The 16,235-nt window shown below is 34.2% G+C and overlaps 1 protein-coding gene across 9 annotated transcripts in view; it reads right to left on the bottom strand.

The window, feature by feature from the left end:
* LOC122833817 (dedicator of cytokinesis protein 3-like) overlaps positions 1-16,235 on the bottom strand; it is a 154,511-nt gene that overhangs the window by 43,372 nt on the left and 94,904 nt on the right. For all 9 annotated transcript variants that reach the window (XM_044121730.1, XM_044121728.1, XM_044121723.1 and 6 more), the window contains 4 exons: positions 6,944-7,092; positions 5,274-5,358; positions 1,708-1,749; positions 829-983 (listed from right to left, as the gene is read on the bottom strand). In XM_044121730.1, the coding sequence (XP_043977665.1) occupies positions 829-983; positions 1,708-1,749; positions 5,274-5,358; positions 6,944-7,092 (431 nt within the window). The remainder of the gene's footprint in view (positions 1-828; positions 984-1,707; positions 1,750-5,273; positions 5,359-6,943; positions 7,093-16,235) is intronic.

Here is a 16,235-nt window from a genome sequence, read left to right on the forward strand (position 1 = left end):
GCAACTCTAGTGTAAGTAGTCATGAGAAGTCTTAGTTATGGATTTAAAGGCTGCAAAAATGTCCACTTTTCAATTCAAAATGAAGTATTGTCTGCAATTTCATCATGTTTTATCACCCAAATCCATGATTTGTCACTTTATGATTTGACTGTAGAAACACTTTATAATCACCTCACAAAAGTTTGCAATATCAGTAGACATTACTTCCTGTGAAAATTTCGTCATCTTATCATCACTGAGCTGAATGGTTTTAACCAAGCTTCCCACAAATCTCATTCGTCCATGCAATACCAGCAATAATTCTGTAAAGGAAATGGAGCTTGGTTAAGGTTAAATCAGTGAAACAATTTCATGCATGAACAACCGTTTAGATTTCCTCACCAAAAACGGATGGATGTTTCCTTCCCTGTGAAACTCAGCTAATTTGAAACTTTATTAAACATAATCAACATGTTTTTTTGCAGTCAGTTCCCATTTCAGAATCAGATCAACCTGATCTATTCCACTCACAAGCGACACATAATGCCAGTGTCTGATAAATGCATTACTATTATACAGCCATGAAATATGTTTGTAAAAGAAATTTTCATAATATTTCAGATTTACAAATATTGTTTTTGTTTTTCACATTTAAAAAAATTATTAAAACTCAATAGGGAAATTCTGACTTACTTAGATAATCAATTATTTGAATAGCATGTGTATTTTTACTTCTGTATTTAAACACACACACAAGACATGAAGGTCATTTTGAATGATCTTTCATTTACTAATCAACAAACAACTGCAAAACTAAACAAAACTGAAATAATTAACATTGATTCATACCTGATGGTCTTTCCCTCCCTCAGATCGTAGAGAGAGAAAAATATGTCTGTGTCCTCTCCTATGCTGTTGTAGGTGAAGCTCTTCAGGTTGACCAGTAGGTGGTGTGGTACCGGAACCCTGGATGGTTCTCCGTGTCTCTGCCGGCTATTCTCGCCCTGAAAAAACACAAAATAGAACATTGAGAGTTTGTTTTATCATTTTTGTTTGATCAATTACATAGTTTGGGGCTCCATCTGGTGCTTATCTGGGTAAAGTTTTAAACTATTGTATTTGTTTCTTAAAACTTGAATCTGTTTTTGAAACGATTTTATCTATTTATTCACAACATAGCTTAATCTGTTGATCTGCATCAAGATTAGATTGTTTGATCTTAATCTTAACTTCAGTGAGCACACTTAATGTAACATTTTACAGCTAAAGTTTACAGGGGGTAACTCATTGCTGTGGATCTGTAAAGCTTTTGGGTTTTTACACACAAATAAAACTTTGGGATCAGAATCATCACCTATAAAGGACTAGTTGGACCGCGGTATTTGGTAAATAATGCATTTATGTTTGGTATATCCACTTTATGGCCTACTAAATGGAGTTTGATGGCCAATATCTGATTTTATGAGAGTGGGCAAATTTGAAAAGCTCATGCCTGAGGTATTAGAATACTTAAGAAAATATTCTTTGCAACTGATTAAATAATTTGAATATTTACCCAAAGTACTGTAACTGTACAGTCTCCTCATGATGTGAGGTCTTAGTTTTACCTTATCACTTCATGTGTACTAAAATATTTTACTAAACAAAATATTTAGTTTGTGTTTAGTCTGAAGTATTGCCAGACATGCAAGACTTCAGACTTCATACAGATAGTAATGGAAACATAACCTGTGTGGTGCTCTGCTGGACGCTGTGTCTGCTGGACAGATGCTGTAGAAGACAAAGAAAACATCAGGTTTATTCTGCTTGTGTAGTTTAATCTTCTGCTAAACTACACATACAATTTTGTGATTTTTCACTTTCTTTTATTTGACAATGGTTCTTTCTTTCTGAATCCATTCTCCTTTCATTTTCCCTTCTTCACATTTTTCTTCTCTACTCATTTTCTCCTCATCTCTTTCTGACTTGCTGCTGTTTGTGATCTGTGCTCCTTTCCAACCTAAGTTCCCTTTCTTCCCTCTCCTCTTCAGTCGCTCCCTCAGATGATGAAAATATTTTAATACCTCAGAGACTCATTACTCCAACTTGTCTCCTTAATTTGTCAAGTGGTTTTTTGAGTAGAGAGGAAGCAATAAGTCAAATGCTGTTTGATGAATGGGAATAAGGACCGTCACTGACAAGACGGCTCCAATTATTCCAACCTGAGAGAAACCAGAACCAGTCTGCTAGCATTTTCTCTTGTTTAATCTTAAAACTAAGTTTTAATGAATCAGAATGAGTTGTTTACTAGAGATTGACACTAATAACAGACAAATACAATTTTATTGCGTATGGCATAGCTGCATGAACAAATACCTACTATTTCATTAATATAGATCGTGTTTTCAATGGATACCAGTTATTTGTTCAACCGCTTGTTATTTAAAAGATTAAGTAAATAATAAAGACTGAATAACTATAATTCAGATTACAGTTATTGTTATTGAGTATTTAATTTATTAAATAACAGCTATCTGTTTTAAAAGCCTGATTCTCTACTCATGAAACCAAAAGGTTTTAGCTTAATGTTACAAGAGCATTGAATGGTGCTTGTGATTTTTTGTCTGTTGGTAACAAAGAATAAGAATAGAATAAACTGGTAAAGATGATTGGTATGAAGGCATTTTCCTGTTCTGAAACTGTATTTCTTAAAATTGTGCTATAAATCCTCATATGTTTAGTCCTCCTCAGTTTCCCTGTTTCTTGATTTCAGATCAGTCTCTAAGCAACTAAAGAAACCATTACAGCAACATCAGTGATTGTCTGAGCCTGTTGAGCTATTTTGAATCAAGCAAAAACTTAAAGTTTTTCTAAAAGACCAAGAATCTGCAAGGATGTGTCTCAAACCACAGTCACATCAACTTTAATTAGTGTCAGGAATTTTGTAATAGGTTTTCATTATGGTAGGTCAGGAGGAAAAATATGTTCTAAATACAAACTAAAGTTTTTTAAGATAGCATGACAATGACAAAAAATAAGACACAAACTTAACTTTAAACATTATAACATGATGCAGTGTGCCCTTGAAAAGAAAGATGATTATAAAAGATTTTAAATTGCTTAGCAACTTCTGGAACTTCTGTAGTTTGGAAATGATAACCCTAACTTCATAATAAGAAAACATTTACGGTATTTAGAAAATGTTTCCCAATCCATCACAGTTCACCTGAGTAACAGCTGAAAACATTTACGGTAGATTGATGCTTTTGTGAATAGAATCATGAAGATCTACAAAACTGGTCGTACGGATACGAAGAGTAATTTTACAGTCATTAGTTCAGGTCGTCAGTTCAGCAGTTTTGAAGTGACCTGAAGGACTCGGATGAAACCACCAGCACATGGCTGCAGTCTGCACACTAACATCCTTGCTTCATTTCAGGCCAATTTATGCCTTGTGATGGTTGTGGTAAAAACTTAAGCAACACAATGAATTGAAACAAAAGGGAAATTGCTTGCTTTGATTTAGTTACTAAGTAGAACATACGACTGTTTCCAGAAAAAAAGTTTGATATAAGATGTTACTTTTATTTGGTTTTTAAAGAAAAGAAGAAAGAGAAACACTGTACAGACAGAAATAGTCATATCATTTCCTAACTTTTAAAAAGGTTGATGATTTATAGGCAGAGGGCAGGTTTTTGTTCAGTTGTACCACAGGAGAGAAGTTCAAATCACTTAATTTAACATAAACTGTGTACAGGAGCACTATCAAATACTTCTATTGATTCACTGTTTCAAATTACATCTATCAGAAGCAAGCATGTTTATAGAAAATATTACTCCATGTTTACGTCTTGGATTGATTAATAATGATTAATATACAGTACAGACCAAAAGTTTGGACACAAAATTGTGTCCAAACTTTTGGTCTGTACTGTAAGTCTACAGTTCTTTCTGCAAAAATATTTCAAATCTATGCCCTAAACCAGCATGTAAGCAAACAGGGGCAATAAGCACAGCTGCAAGTTAAATCAACACAAATAAAGTGGTAAATAAAGTGTTAATATAATTCTGGCAGCATAGAAAACACAAGAGATTTTTATTTAATGTTTAAACAAAATGGTGTAACCTTTTCATTTAACCTTTCTGGGTTATTTTTTGCTCTTTTAACTTAAAAATGTAAAATTACTTTTAATGTAAAAAAAAAAAGTGTTTGATTTTTTACAGTCACAGTGAAAGGATGAAAGACGTTTTTATTGCTATTGGTCAAGTTTTTAGGATTTTACTGAAAGGATGACCTCCCGATAAAAATAAAAAAAAAAGTTTAAAGCTTGTAATAAAACAGCAAATGTTACGAAATATTATTTCTAAAAATAAGTTCAGGATACACATTTTTAAAATCTTTAGTACTTGAATAGTGTAATATCTCATTAAGCAAAATGGATTACTTTTTGCAGTTTTGTCTTTATTTGCAACCCAGAGACAATTATTTACCTGCAAGGTTTCTCAGAAGCGATTTAGGATTAAAATGTATTTTGACATTAATTTTAATTGGCTGATGATAGTCTTAGGTGCAGTTTAACTAACAAACTAAAATAAGAAGTTTGATTCCTTTGAAAACAAAAAGCCTCACTTCGCCTGCATTTTCAGGGACAGTTGTGAATGCATTAAAGCTTGCTGCCACTGCACTTAAAAACACAATCTTCATACAATTTGGTTGCTTGAACTTAATGCTAATGGAGCAGACAGATCCTTCAAACTAACATCTAAAAGGAGACACAAGTTTTGTACTTTAGCAACTCAGAATTATGAGAATATGATGTGAAAGAATTTCAACAAATGTGCTGTTGCATTGAGAGATGCATCAGTTATTCATGTATGACCTCAGCATCAACCACAGTACGTACGCATGTCTATGAAGTAATGCAGCCATCTTTAGCCCTCTTCCACTCTGAATGTAAATTGCATGTTTTCTCAAACTACTCTTGATGCATTTATATGCCTGTTCTAATGATCAGACCAAAAAAGATGTTGGTTAATATTTAAGGGGAACAGTGTAGTGTAGTCTCTCGGCTGGGTTCATATTTGAGCTGCTTTTCTACACACAGTCTTCAAACTGTGGTTCTTTATTTGACTTAATTTAAATAACAGGTGTCTTGGCACAGAGGAAGCATTTTTCTGTCTTCCTACTATATAATCTATGGTAGGAAGATTATATGGTAGGATAATCTCCCCTTTTGTGTGATATTATGTCTGAAAGGATTGTAAGGCAACAACTTTTGACAATAGCAACTTAATGACCTGAACAAATGTCTTACCATTTTATACAAATCTGAGACACTTATCTGGTCTTCATCAACCATCTCAAACTCCTTCCTTGGGACCAAGTCCAGACCCAAGTGTCTGGAGAAAAAGACAAAAAAGGCATGATAAGATTTCAATTTTAAATTTCATAAAAGATAATTTAGATATAGACCAAGATACACAAACCTCCAAAGCAATCACACCTGAACATCATCATTTCTTACATTGTCAAAGAAATGTCTTTGCCTGTGTTTCATATCTCCTAAATCATGACTGAGCCTGCTTTGATTGCAAATCAAAGACGTTGATCCAAACTTCAAAGACATGGTGAATAAATGTCTTGGCTGGTGAAATTGTTTTTCAGGGTAGGAATAGGGTGGCAGTTGAAACCCAGATGGGAAGAAAAGGCCCCTTATTTGTTGCATAAAACCTTTAAGACATGGTATTATTAAGATTTATGCACAATGAATATGCATTTCAAATTGTTGTTCATTGGAAACAAAATCAATGTGTAAATCTTTATATTTTAGCTCAAACACTCAAATGTTTCAATAGCAAATAGCTTATTTCCAATATTAAAACTTTTCTGGACTAATTGTATTAACTATGAATACTTCAACATGTCACCACACTGAACCACAGAAAAGGGTTTATTCTACCAATATTAATACTATGGTATTATGTAATACCATAGATATAAAATATATACATGAATACTGTGATATCAAAATATCACAGTCTCAATATATCCTTGAAATGAATTAACTTTCCCACCAGTTCCCACCAGCTGTAAAATGCAGTAGCATTGATCTGCTCAACAAGATAAGCAGCCCCTCATTAAGATGTTTTTGAGGAAGTGTGGTCAAAAATGATTTGGTTTGCTCACTGAGCCCTGTTTGCATTGATATGTGAAAATCGCTGTCAATAAGAAGATCTCAGCTTGTGCAAAGAAATATTACAGCTATAACAGAAGTGACTTGAATAAATGTTATTTTCTGAGTTATTATAACTTGTTCCACTAGTTTATTGATAGTTAATCTGAATTCTTTCTCCTAACTGTAGCAACCAAAACATTTTCACAAGTCAGGACTTTTTTTAGTCTTAAGATTGATGTTTTTCAGATCACACTTTTGTTCAAGACTTTTTTGTCTCAACATTTTGGAATTTACATATCTTATCAACTATGTTTAAAGAAGAACAGATAAAGTCAAAAATTAATTTGTGGCAGCTAAAAATACAAATCCAACATAATATACTTAGAAGGATGCAAATTTTGAGGTTTTTTTCTCTGTAGTAATCTGCAACTGTAAAGTAATTAAATCAAATTCCTAATATAGTCAGCCTGAAGGCACACAGGAGTTTTATTCCATCCCATCTGTTTTCTATCAGCCTTTTACTGACTTCATGAATCTTTTCAACTACTGGTAATATACTTCAGTCATCTGCTTCTGAAAATCACTTCTATTACCCAATGCAGGGATCTGGGGAGTCACTCATCTGCTGACTTTAAGTGCTGAGAAAGTTTGCCAGTTTAAATCAAAACCTCTGTGGAAACTTTCTTTTTCAATGATTCAATTTTAAGATCAGTTATGAGTTATGACTTTAAATCCATTGTAAGTTTTATGTGCATCACTGTGAGTAAAAGAAGCTTTTTTTTTTATAAGGATGAAAGATGTTTTCTCACTCGTTGCCCCAGTCAAGTCTGACGGTGATGTGTCTCTTGACGTCTCTGCTCTGGTCCTGTGTGAGGTGACCGGACAGCAGCTGCCTCCTCAAGTCAATCAGCTCCATCATAACATGTCGGACCTTGTAGAACAGATCCACTTTGTGTTTCTGATGGACAGAAAGAAACAAGAATCTCAATAAGGAGAGTGTCTTTTCTTTGTCTGACTCAGGTTCAAAAACATCTGAAGGCATTTAAGAACAATTATATTTACCTCTAAATAGGAGAGTAGAAATAACTGAGCAAATGCAAACTGAGATGGTTTTTAAATTTATGAAAATGTAGCTAGATTTCCTCTTGACTGACACTTCTGTAAGCTGATGAGTGGTGTTTTTTTTTTTTGACAAAGGAACTCTTTTTCCCTTCCCACCATGCTTGGAACATTTGGATCCAGGTGTTTGTTAGTTGTTTAGTCACAGTTCTGACTGTAATTTATTAGTTGTTATTTATAAACCTTGATCATTTAAAAACACATAAACACCTAAAGTGTTTTTTTTTGTTTTTTGTTTTTTTTACAAATGCCTTTATACAATTGTCTGAAGAAAAAAAAACTACAACACCTGATGGCAGCTTATATGTTATTCTAACATATTATTATCTGATATCAGTTTTATCAATAATTATACTTCAAATAATATAAATAACAATAACAGATGAAGACGTGGTTTTGTTTTTGGTCAGAAGCTCTAATTCTTTGAAGTTGGAAGTCCTCATTGCCATAACCCAAATCTTTAGCCATAGATTCTCTATCAGATTCATTGATATCTGAGCTTATTGGAATGAGTCACTTGGTACAAAGTCTCTCTGTCTCTCCTGGACACACTTGGTGTTGGTTCCACTCAGGACTTATTAAGGACTATTTACAAAGACTCATTGAGCTATTCTGTTAGAGTCAGTTTGCTGCTTAATGTAGCAACGTTTTTATACCATTTACTGAGATTTACCACCTCAACAAACTCAAAAGCTTGAGAGGAGTCACTTTTAAACTACTATCTTGCTCTGATGTCCATTTTATCCATGACCCTTCATTGTCAGGTTGGCTGGATGTAAATATTTACAAAGAATCGTTCTGAGGCTTATTGTGTAATTATTGATCTCGTAAATATGGACACAAGTAAACAAAATGCTGCATCATAGCTGACGGTGCCTGTGTGGATAATTAATATTAGTTTACACACAACACCTGGACAAAAACAATGCCAGGTGCTTAAGAACAAGTGTCCTGGATCAAAACATGACACTGATATTATCAACAGATATTTACATTAAAACAGACCCAAAATCCTGGATCTAAAAGTATAAAAATCTAAATAACAAAGAGATATTATAAACAACAGTATCAACTGTAATAATTTATTTATGTACATAGCATTTAAAAGCTTTCTCATGAAGCAAATAAATTCAGCATTTTTGAGTTATGCAAATAAAATCAATTTCTTCAAGGTCTCACAAGCAAAGATTGAACTCCCACTGTCAGTGGTTTTAACTGCATGAAGTTCTACATTCACACACACAAAAGCACGCCCACACGCACACACCCACCAGCACACGCAGAGATAATTAACACACACAAGCTGGAACATAACTCCCCTACCTTACCCCCTGAAGCTTCTTCTATTATTAGTGCTCTAATTTATCCTATAGGCCTTGAACAAGGCTGTGGGGTTAAATGCCCATCCTGATCTTGGCAGACAGCTGCATAGGCAGCACAGAGCCAGGTGCATTGGCCACACATACACACACTATTTCTGTACATACACATATTCATTGTCATTGAGAGTGAAAAAGTCTCAGATCTACAAAACAAAACTGTCTGCAGTACATATCACCATCATGTTATATATTTATAATACTGCGATATTTATCATATTATACTATATGTGTGAAATCAACTATATGTAGATATTTTATGCTTCCTTATTGCACAACCTCATAGTTGGGTATTGAAATATTCATAAGTACTTTTTGTGATGTAAACAGCATTTGCAAAGGTCCAAAAGTAAACCCAGCAGGGGAAAAGAAAAGAGCTGTAGACAGGAGTTTATTACGTTGCCAAGTGTATCTTCATGTTTCTACCTAAGGTCTGAGTCTTCCTATAATGGGAATTACAAAATATATACTTCTTATTTCCATTTGAACCATTATATAAATGTGGCCTGCAGTGGAGGTGGAGCTGTTTTTGGGAACCTTAGCTTAGAAACAAGACAACAAGAGTTATTGCTTTAGAGAGTTCTGTGCTGTTCTCACAGTGTATGATGGTATAAACATGAACCAGAAGAAATATAATAAAAACTTTGACTGTGAAGCAGATATAATACAGACCACCACAGAAGTCAAGATACTTAATCCTTTCATATATTTCTGAGTGTGGATAGGGATTTGTTGTGCAAGATGGATATTGTGTAGCAGCCAAGGTTTACTGCAATTGATTCGATTAATTCTGCAATTCTGCACAGACTACATTAACCCTTTAACTCTGAAAGTTCACTCAAAACACATGAAAACTATTTCAAGCACCTTAGTATGTTATTACTCCAATAATTTTCTGTTGTTTGTGGTTGCCCAGATGCAAAATAACAAAATACAGGAAAAGAAACTGATCACTCATGAAGCTGTATCAGATTGAATCACATTCTATTTCAGGGGATTGTATTGTTTCATCCTATTAATATGTGAAAACATATACTACCTTTTTAATGTAGTGATTAATTATGGATTATGTACATTTTGACTGCGTTAATGTTGAGTTAACGTTTAATGGTATGTTGATGGTCAACAAAACATTGACCAAACCCTTAGTGTATATATAAATGTATTTTTTTCATGTTAAAACTTGTATTTAAAAAATAATTACTTTTGAACTAGTTACAATTTCAATATGAAGAAAACGCTAAATCAAAACTATAAAGAGACGAGTTGCCAGAAAAAAATATTCACATCCAAAATACAAAAAGACAATTAGACTTAAAATCAGTGCAACTATAATCTGAAGACAGTAAACGTTTAAATAACATAAAGGTGTTCTGGTGGAAAATCTATATGTGTGGATGAATATTAGTTTGAAGATCAACTAAAGCTGTAAATAAAAAATAAACCACAATCACATCAAACAAAGCAGGAATTTACAGAAATTTGTGAACCAAAATTATGTTAGCTACCTAGATTTTAGCAGAAGTTTAATACGTAGCTTAACAACCTTTAAAATGTTACCAACAAACCACTCTGCCTTTATGGAATTGCTTTTAAAAAATTAACAGCATTACACGTCTTGCAGCCTCACAACTCAAGTGTTTAAAAGAGAGACTGACTGGATTCCTGCTGATAGTGTTGGTTGTGAACTGCAGTGAAACTGAGGCAAAGCGTCCAAGAGAAACCTCTCATCATAGAACCAGCAACCATTTTTACAGAGCTCCTGCTGGGAACCCTGCTGCATCATCCTGACGGCGTTGAGTAATTAGTAGAATTTTAGTACTCAGTGCAGCAAGGCCTCAAGGTTAAAAATACCAAAACTTTCATGCAAAGGGCATCACATCTGAAACAGCTTTTCACTGGGTGCTTAAAAACAACAAGGGAAACACATGGCCTTTCCACTTTGCGTCAGTTTAGTAATTTTAATTAAAATAAGTAATGGACATCTATACTAATGATCTTTCATATAGTGATGATGAAAAAGAGTAACCATTTTTAGTCAAATTACTTTTTATACATATTTGATGTATACTCTTATTTTTTATAAACATAAATAGACACTGATAAAATATTTTCAAGTAATCAGTCTGATCGTTACATAGTATGTAAAATGTTTACTGTCTATATGTTTATGTAATGCTGCCTAAATATGTAGCAGACAACAAATAACAGCAGATTTATGGACATATCAGGTAAATACCAGTAAGCATGGTTGAACTTGGAGCAATGGTTTTTAAACTAAAACAGAACAGCTTGTTCAGCACACCAAAATATGACACATATATAGATTATCTCTAACACCAAGGGTGTTCATCAACCAAGGCAGCAGCACCAGAGTCAGCATTAAACCCCTGAGCACAATAGCACCAGGAGACTAACAGGCATATCAGTGCAATAGAGGAGACAAGAGAAGCACATAATTATCTACAACTGCAGGCTGAAAGGGTGTGTTTGAACTGACTATTCATGACACCACAGAGTCCTGCAGTTCTTACCTCACTATTGAACGAAACCAAAGGAGTTGTTCTTTTCTCCCCACTTAAACTATCAGTGAGACTTCTTTAAGAAATAAATTGAAACGGCAAAAGTATAGAATGAATACTTTTGCCATTTCATACAGGATAAGAACTACAGAGATGCTACAGTGCAACATGTCACCAAATAACATTAATTATGAGCTAAAGCAGACAAAAAATACTCATGCCATGTAATAGTTTTTAGGTTTTTAACATGATATTGTATAAAACACAAATAACACTTGAAATCCATATAATGCTGCTTGTATAAAGTAGATTCCTGAAAGGAGCACTGCTAAATTTCTCAATCTATGCTTTCCAGCTCAATACCCTTCTAGGCAAAGGTTCCTTGAAATGCATTTCACTTTCAAAATGTGTCCTTTAGTAAAAAAAAACCCAAAAACATAAAACACAATTTCTCAGTTTAGATAATAAAGCAGAGATTTTAAAAACCGTTGCAGCTGGTGATTAATTTATAGATAATGATGAATATTGTACCAAAAACCTTCAATTTTGAGCTTGAATTTCCTGAGATTTTAGGAAAGCAAATTTGTTGCTTTACCATTTTGTTTATTTCAAAACAGAATGGTAAAGCAACAACATATAAGTATTCAGCTTAACTGAACACTTATGAGACTTTAATTTCCTAACTCATCAAACAGCCTTTCATAGCCATTAAAATGGCTGATAGCTTAATCTTAATGCTACTTAGTAGTTCAATGATTTTGTAAGTCTTTTGGAAAGTTTAATGTTGCTTTTTTTCTGCAGTAATATGAAATGTGATTACTCCTTTATGACTTCTAGTAGACTGTGATGTTCCATACTGATGCCTTAATTAATAAGTATTCATCTTAAAACTTCTAAGAAGCAAATTCCTTGAATGGTGTAATTCATGATTCAGATATCACAAGATAACCAGTGAGAGTCGTTGGTTCATCCATGTCATTTAAAGTAATAAATAGCTCTTTCAACACATTATATAAATATAATCAATCTTGCAGTTCTGTATATTCCAAGCCACCACCCAATCAATAGTAGATATCATGCAAACAGCACATATGTAGATGCTTAAGTTCCTAATATTTTTAAGGATCATATTAAAACATTAATTTGCAACTGAAGGTTTTCTTTTGCCATGTCCAAAAGAAGACCTTGATGGTGGTTTTTTTGAGGCAACAGGCAGCAGAATCAGCACAGCTATGTGCCATCTGTACTTCTTATATTCCAACAGCTTGCACTGCATCAAAATCTCCCTTAAATCCAGGACTCTAGATTTATTTGGGACATCTGGCTATCACAGTCAGTGGGTACATGTGTTTGAACTTTGCGCCCTTTTATGAGACGATCCGCTACATGAGGAACAGGCGCACCAGCTGGCTCAATGGAGGGAACGCTACACCTTCAGCTGGCACTAAAAAACACCCACCCACACTGCAAAAACAGACACACAGTGTTTTAAAATCGTACCGCATGATGTGTCTGACGTTTAAGGGAAATATAGATTCCCGTAGGTTCATTTGAACACACATTTTGTGTTTTTAGCAATATCGACCAAGACAATATCTGTTTAGATCTACTATTTATGGATTCAGCCTTCCTCCCACCTTTCTTCCCCCATAAATGCCCCTCCTGCATATTTCTCTAGTTGAAGTGAGTAATCACACCTTTCCCTGTGGCAGGAACTTAGATACAAATACAAACCTTGAGACAGTTTAATCCTATTTAAACAATATAAAAACAATATTACAACATGTATATAAAAAGATATGCTGATAAAGATCTAAAAATTGCAATATAAACAAAGTGAAACAAATCACCACCAAGCAAATCGTTTCAACAATGTTTGTCCTCAAAAGATATTGAGCACCATAGAAGAAGAGAAGATCAGCTGTTTATATTGAAGTAAAAATGACAGTTTAGGAGTCTAGAAATGATGTCACTCTTGACTTAAACATTTACTGTCATCTTTATTGATGCTTTAGGACTTTGCGTCACTACGTAACTCATAACATAAAGACCTTAATTAATTTGACAACCTTACACTAAAAAAAAACAAAGAACCAAGTGCTATCTAATATTCACAAACAGTAAGTGTTTGATAAGTCAAATGTAAAGTATAAAATCAATTCTACTGATATCACAGATGGAGCTTGAGGGCACAAAATTGTTGCAGTTTGCATTAATCTGATTTTTTAGGCCTGAGGTGGAAAGGGACATCTACAACACTTGTGTTACATTAGAATAATTCTGTTCACATTTTACATCTCAACAGACATAACCTAACAAAGAGAGAAGAGGTTCTGCTTCTATTTTCAATCAATCAACGTAGAGGACACAGTAAAGGTTTTTGGCCCAAGTGTAAAACACTAATGCACACTATCATGCATAAATAATATTCACTGTGAAACATGGTGATGGCAGCATCAAGATGTGGGGAGGGCATAGTTATAAAAACCCAACAAGTGTGCTGAAAGATGCTGAACTGATCTGAACAATAATGCATCATAATAACCTTTCAAATCAAGTTGAACCAAACCTTTTTTGAAATATTATACCATTTCAGTATTTTTGTGATGTGCTGAAACAACAAGCTTGCACACGACTGACAGAGGAGCACTTTGATTTCAACAGGTTTGACGTAAAACTATATTCTACCAAAATCCATCAGAGTCTACTGTAAGTAATAGATCCTGATTTTTGATCTCCTTTGAATAAACTACACTGAAATTAATGCCCTTTTTATACAACTTGTGTTTCCACAGGCAGAGGTGGCTTTAGTTGACATGGAAACCAAGTCAAAGAACCAGCAGACGTTGAAATACTGCAGGGGAAGCCTGTAATTATGGTACATTATGTGTGTTATTGCTTTGTTGAGAGATCATGCCCCTTTACTTGTCTTATTTAATACTTGGCTGGTCAGTTGTCAGGTGAACCAGTTGTCTCAGTCAATTTGAAAATAAATAAATAAATAAATAAATAAATAAATAAATAAATAAATAAATAAATAAATACATTTCTGCATCAACTATCTTTTGAACATTTCCATCTGCAGATAATTTATTTCCAGGTAATTCACAAAAGAATAAAATATGATTGTTCTAGTATAAAGCAGGACAGTGTATGCTATGCTAAACTGGTGATCTGCATTTGACAGGAAATAATGAGATATGCATTAGCATCCTAACTTAAATTGACAACACGAGTTGTGAATTTAATCTGGTCATCTGCTATGTATAACTAATTAGTTTGGGAAGTTACCAGTTTGAGGCTTCCTAATTAGATATGACTCTTATCTGGCACCTCTTAAATCAGAGGGGACACTCTCAATACCTCTGATCTATTAGCGAATGTCCTGCCTCATCTTCATGCTTGTCAAAGCAACTGCTGCGTTCCTCAAAACAAAGGCGCTGAGACAAATCACCAGGGACAGCAAACAAAGAGCCGCTGAATCACATTTTAGTACCTTCTACTAAGCAGTTACTGAAACATGCTGCCACTTGTATTATGTAAATCTAAATAGGGAGAGATTTTTATGCTAAAAATGCCCTCTAGGTTTAATTAAAAAACCAGAGTAGATGGAAAGGTGACAGCCTCAAATTTTGGGATTCAAAAGAAAAGATGTGACCTCAGGGAATATTAAAAGCAAAGTATTATTAAAGGACTTTCCGTTTGTCAATGGTAGAGTGCATATACTTTGATACAATGTTTACATAGAAATATATATTTTAGTGACCTTTATTGAAGAAAATATGGTTCCCTCATCCATGTTAAATCATGATGCATACCTGCACCATCAAAGGATAGTTTGAAGTTTATTTTTGATATAAATAGTACTGCACATTAAATAATTTATTTAGGAAATGTGTTTCATAATTTGAAATGAAAATTTCACTTACTTTCAATAATAACCAACACTAACATCACAGCTTTTATTTTCTTCCCCATGTTGTTTTAAAGCTGATTATATGTTGAATCATACAATCAGTGTATTTCTTAGATTGGTGATGTGGTTTCCTGCCCCGGGTGATGCTGCCTGTGAGGTGCAGTGAGGCAAAATAAAGGAAAAAAAAGTCAATGTTTATTTGCATCACAAACAAGTTTTCTATTTTCTATTTGCATGACCAGTGAATGAGGAGTGAACATATTTATTTATACTCTTCCATCTGAGCTCAGATCAACTTTACTTCAAAGTTCAACGTTTGGACTTGTCAAATCCGGTCTCAATTATTCTACATCAATTCAAGTTTATTTTATTTTATTTTATTTTTTCCTCCAGGGTGTCTTTTGTGGGCTCTAGTGTCCCTTATATGACAGTAGGCTGACAGGAAAGGGGGAAGGAGAGGGGGGAAGACATGCGGCAAATGTCGCCGGGTCCGGGAATCGAACCCGCGACGGCCGCGTCGAGGACTGAAGGCCTCCAAATGTGGGTCACGCTATCCCCTACGCCACCACAGCACGCCCAATTCAAGTTTATATTTTAAGCAGAAGTTGTTACCTTTAATACCTTTTACTTATTTTCATACTTTGGAGAACAACAAGACTTCACAGGAACACAATAGCAGTAAAATGCAAAAACTATTATCTTTTAAAACTGGCACATAAAAGCAACCTTCTCAAAGGTTGATGTAAAATATTTCAGAGAAGCCCTGGCTTCCTGAAAGTGCTGTGGAACTCAGAGATTAAAATGTAAGTGGTTTAACTAGTTTATTAAAAGACCAGCTGGCTATTACTTTCCGTTGTTGCTTGCATCCGTGTGCAGTGGTTTAACTATCAGGAGAAATGTGACACTTGACTTGAAAAAGCATCATTACCATCTATCAAAGGCTGAGCTGCAGCCTTTGATAGCCTTTGATAAAATGTAACTTGTGTAAGTAAATTGTTAATTGACTGCACCAGCAAATTTTCTATGAGTGCTGTTAAGGCTTCAAGGATAGGTGAGTATGAAATCCTCTCAAAACACACTTGAGCTTGCAGAAAAACATATTAATACTTGATTGAAATATCCTCAGAAAGTCAAAAGGGCTTCAATATGTAGATTATTTTCTGTC

This window comes from Gambusia affinis, linkage group LG07 (assembly GCF_019740435.1).
Source record: "Gambusia affinis linkage group LG07, SWU_Gaff_1.0, whole genome shotgun sequence".
NCBI classification, from domain to species: Eukaryota; Metazoa; Chordata; class Actinopteri; order Cyprinodontiformes; family Poeciliidae; genus Gambusia; species Gambusia affinis.